This window comes from Rhagoletis zephyria, unplaced genomic scaffold, assembly GCF_001687245.7.
Source record: "Rhagoletis zephyria isolate East Lansing unplaced genomic scaffold, Rhagoletis_zephyria_1.1 Rzeph_scaffold_54144, whole genome shotgun sequence".
In the NCBI taxonomy this organism is placed as follows: domain Eukaryota; kingdom Metazoa; phylum Arthropoda; class Insecta; order Diptera; family Tephritidae; genus Rhagoletis; species Rhagoletis zephyria.
The window spans coordinates 178-1,868 of record NW_016211197.1 but is presented as its reverse complement, the minus strand read 5'-3'; the positions used below and the strand labels follow the sequence as shown (position 1 = coordinate 1,868).

General features: G+C 35.0%; 1 protein-coding gene across 1 annotated transcript; it reads left to right on the top strand.

Moving 5' to 3' along the window:
* Window positions 1-11: 11 nt before the first annotated feature.
* LOC108356107 (uncharacterized) lies at window positions 12-963 on the top strand (the record flags this gene model as incomplete). Its single annotated transcript, XM_017607241.1, has 3 exons — window positions 12-260; window positions 321-658; window positions 749-963. Coding segments are annotated over 3 exons (651 nt in total), but the record flags the coding sequence as incomplete, so codon positions are not given.
* Between the last annotated feature and the right edge of the window lie 728 nt (window positions 964-1,691).

The window sequence follows — 1,691 nt, the reverse complement described above, 5'->3', positions numbered from 1 at the left end:
TTAATCCCATCACTACTGGAGCACAACAAAAGAAATCAGAGAACTATGAGGATCTCAAAAAAGCCGGATCTTGCATACATGAAGGGAAAACATGTTGTCATTTCATTCTGGAAGGCATGAGAAAGTATTTATTGTATGGCGTGCCATTAGATTTGTTAAGCACTATCACCAAGGGAAGACCACCACGAAGTTTAGAAGAACTGAAAATGATACGTTTCAATATGACTAAATTTTTTCTGTCCTATGTGGGAATATATAGAGTAAGTGTGAAACCCGATTTATACATTAGTTTCAATAATTCAAACACATGTGTTTTGCAGCTATCCAGCTGTGTGCTAACTCGCTATTCAAACTCAACTTATGGTACACCACAACATCTGCTAGCAGCTGGTTTGGGCGGCCTTTCATACTTCTTTCTGGGCAAGATAACATTCAGCGTGCTGGCTCTTGTGGTAGCTACTCAAGCGGCTTGGCAATTTTATTGTAATCAACATAATAAACAACCTGAAGGTAGACTGTTTGCGTTCCTCAAAAGAGTTCCGTTCGCCAAGTTGATGATACAATTAAATATTGCCTATTTGGCGCACAGTTATGTCTTCAAACACGAAGCTATGTCCAAATTAGCGAAAGGATTTTTTCGTGGCATAACTGATAACAGGTGAATAAGAACTATGTAATGGATATTGAAATTTTAGTTTGCTAGTGAAAAATGTTTGAAATTCGTTTGTCTAATCTTTTTTAATTTCAGATTTGAACGCATATATCAACATCTGTTAAATTTGTTTACTGAACATGAAAAAGTGCGGTTTTAATTTAAATGTTTTTACTGTTTTTATAATTGTGATTTTCACACAATTCCAGCCTTTCTGGAATGAACTCGTCAAAATTTTATTGAATTTTAATGTTGTTTAATCGCAATGTAAACGCCTCCATTTTCCAAAGTGAATAAAGAAATGGAACTAATAGATAGTATTTTTTTTTGTGCAAATACAAATCGATCACTAACAAGTTTATTAATTTTCCAATACCAACTCTTTTCATAAAACGGTTTAAGGAAACGTTGCTGAAGTGAAAGTGTTTAAGCTGAAATTAGACAAGAATGCAGAACGTATACTTAAACGCAGTCTGTATACGCAGAATTTTGTTGATTACTGGAGCGCTCAGTGTTGCTTACTACAGTGTTGCCACTCATCAATGCGTTGTCATAAACTTACCTTTTCAACTACAATTTTTCATGCTATAATAAACTACTTGGTTTTCAACAAAAAACCTTATTCAATAGTAAATTTCAAATATTTTAAACGTATTTTGAATAGGAAATTATAACTTTTTTACCATCTGCAAACCTGGCAACCATCTATAGATGGAAGAAATCAGCTGACATGGAAAAATCTAAATCCCGGTGATTTCTGCGCTACGGGCTACAACTAGAGAAAAATTCTGCAGTGTTGAGGTTTCATTTACATTGGCGCTCTGGTAAGACACATCGTGTTAGCTGACTCGCGTTTACGTACCGGTAGGTTTACGTTCTTGACTAATTTCAGCTTTAGCCAGATAAATCTGTTCAGTTCCGGTTGTATAATCCCGGTATTCGTATATAGCGAGTAAAATACAAACATTTTCCGCTAGTGTATTTCCGTTTCCTTAGTTACAAATTCTTGATTTCCTTTTGATACATCTGGCAACTCTTT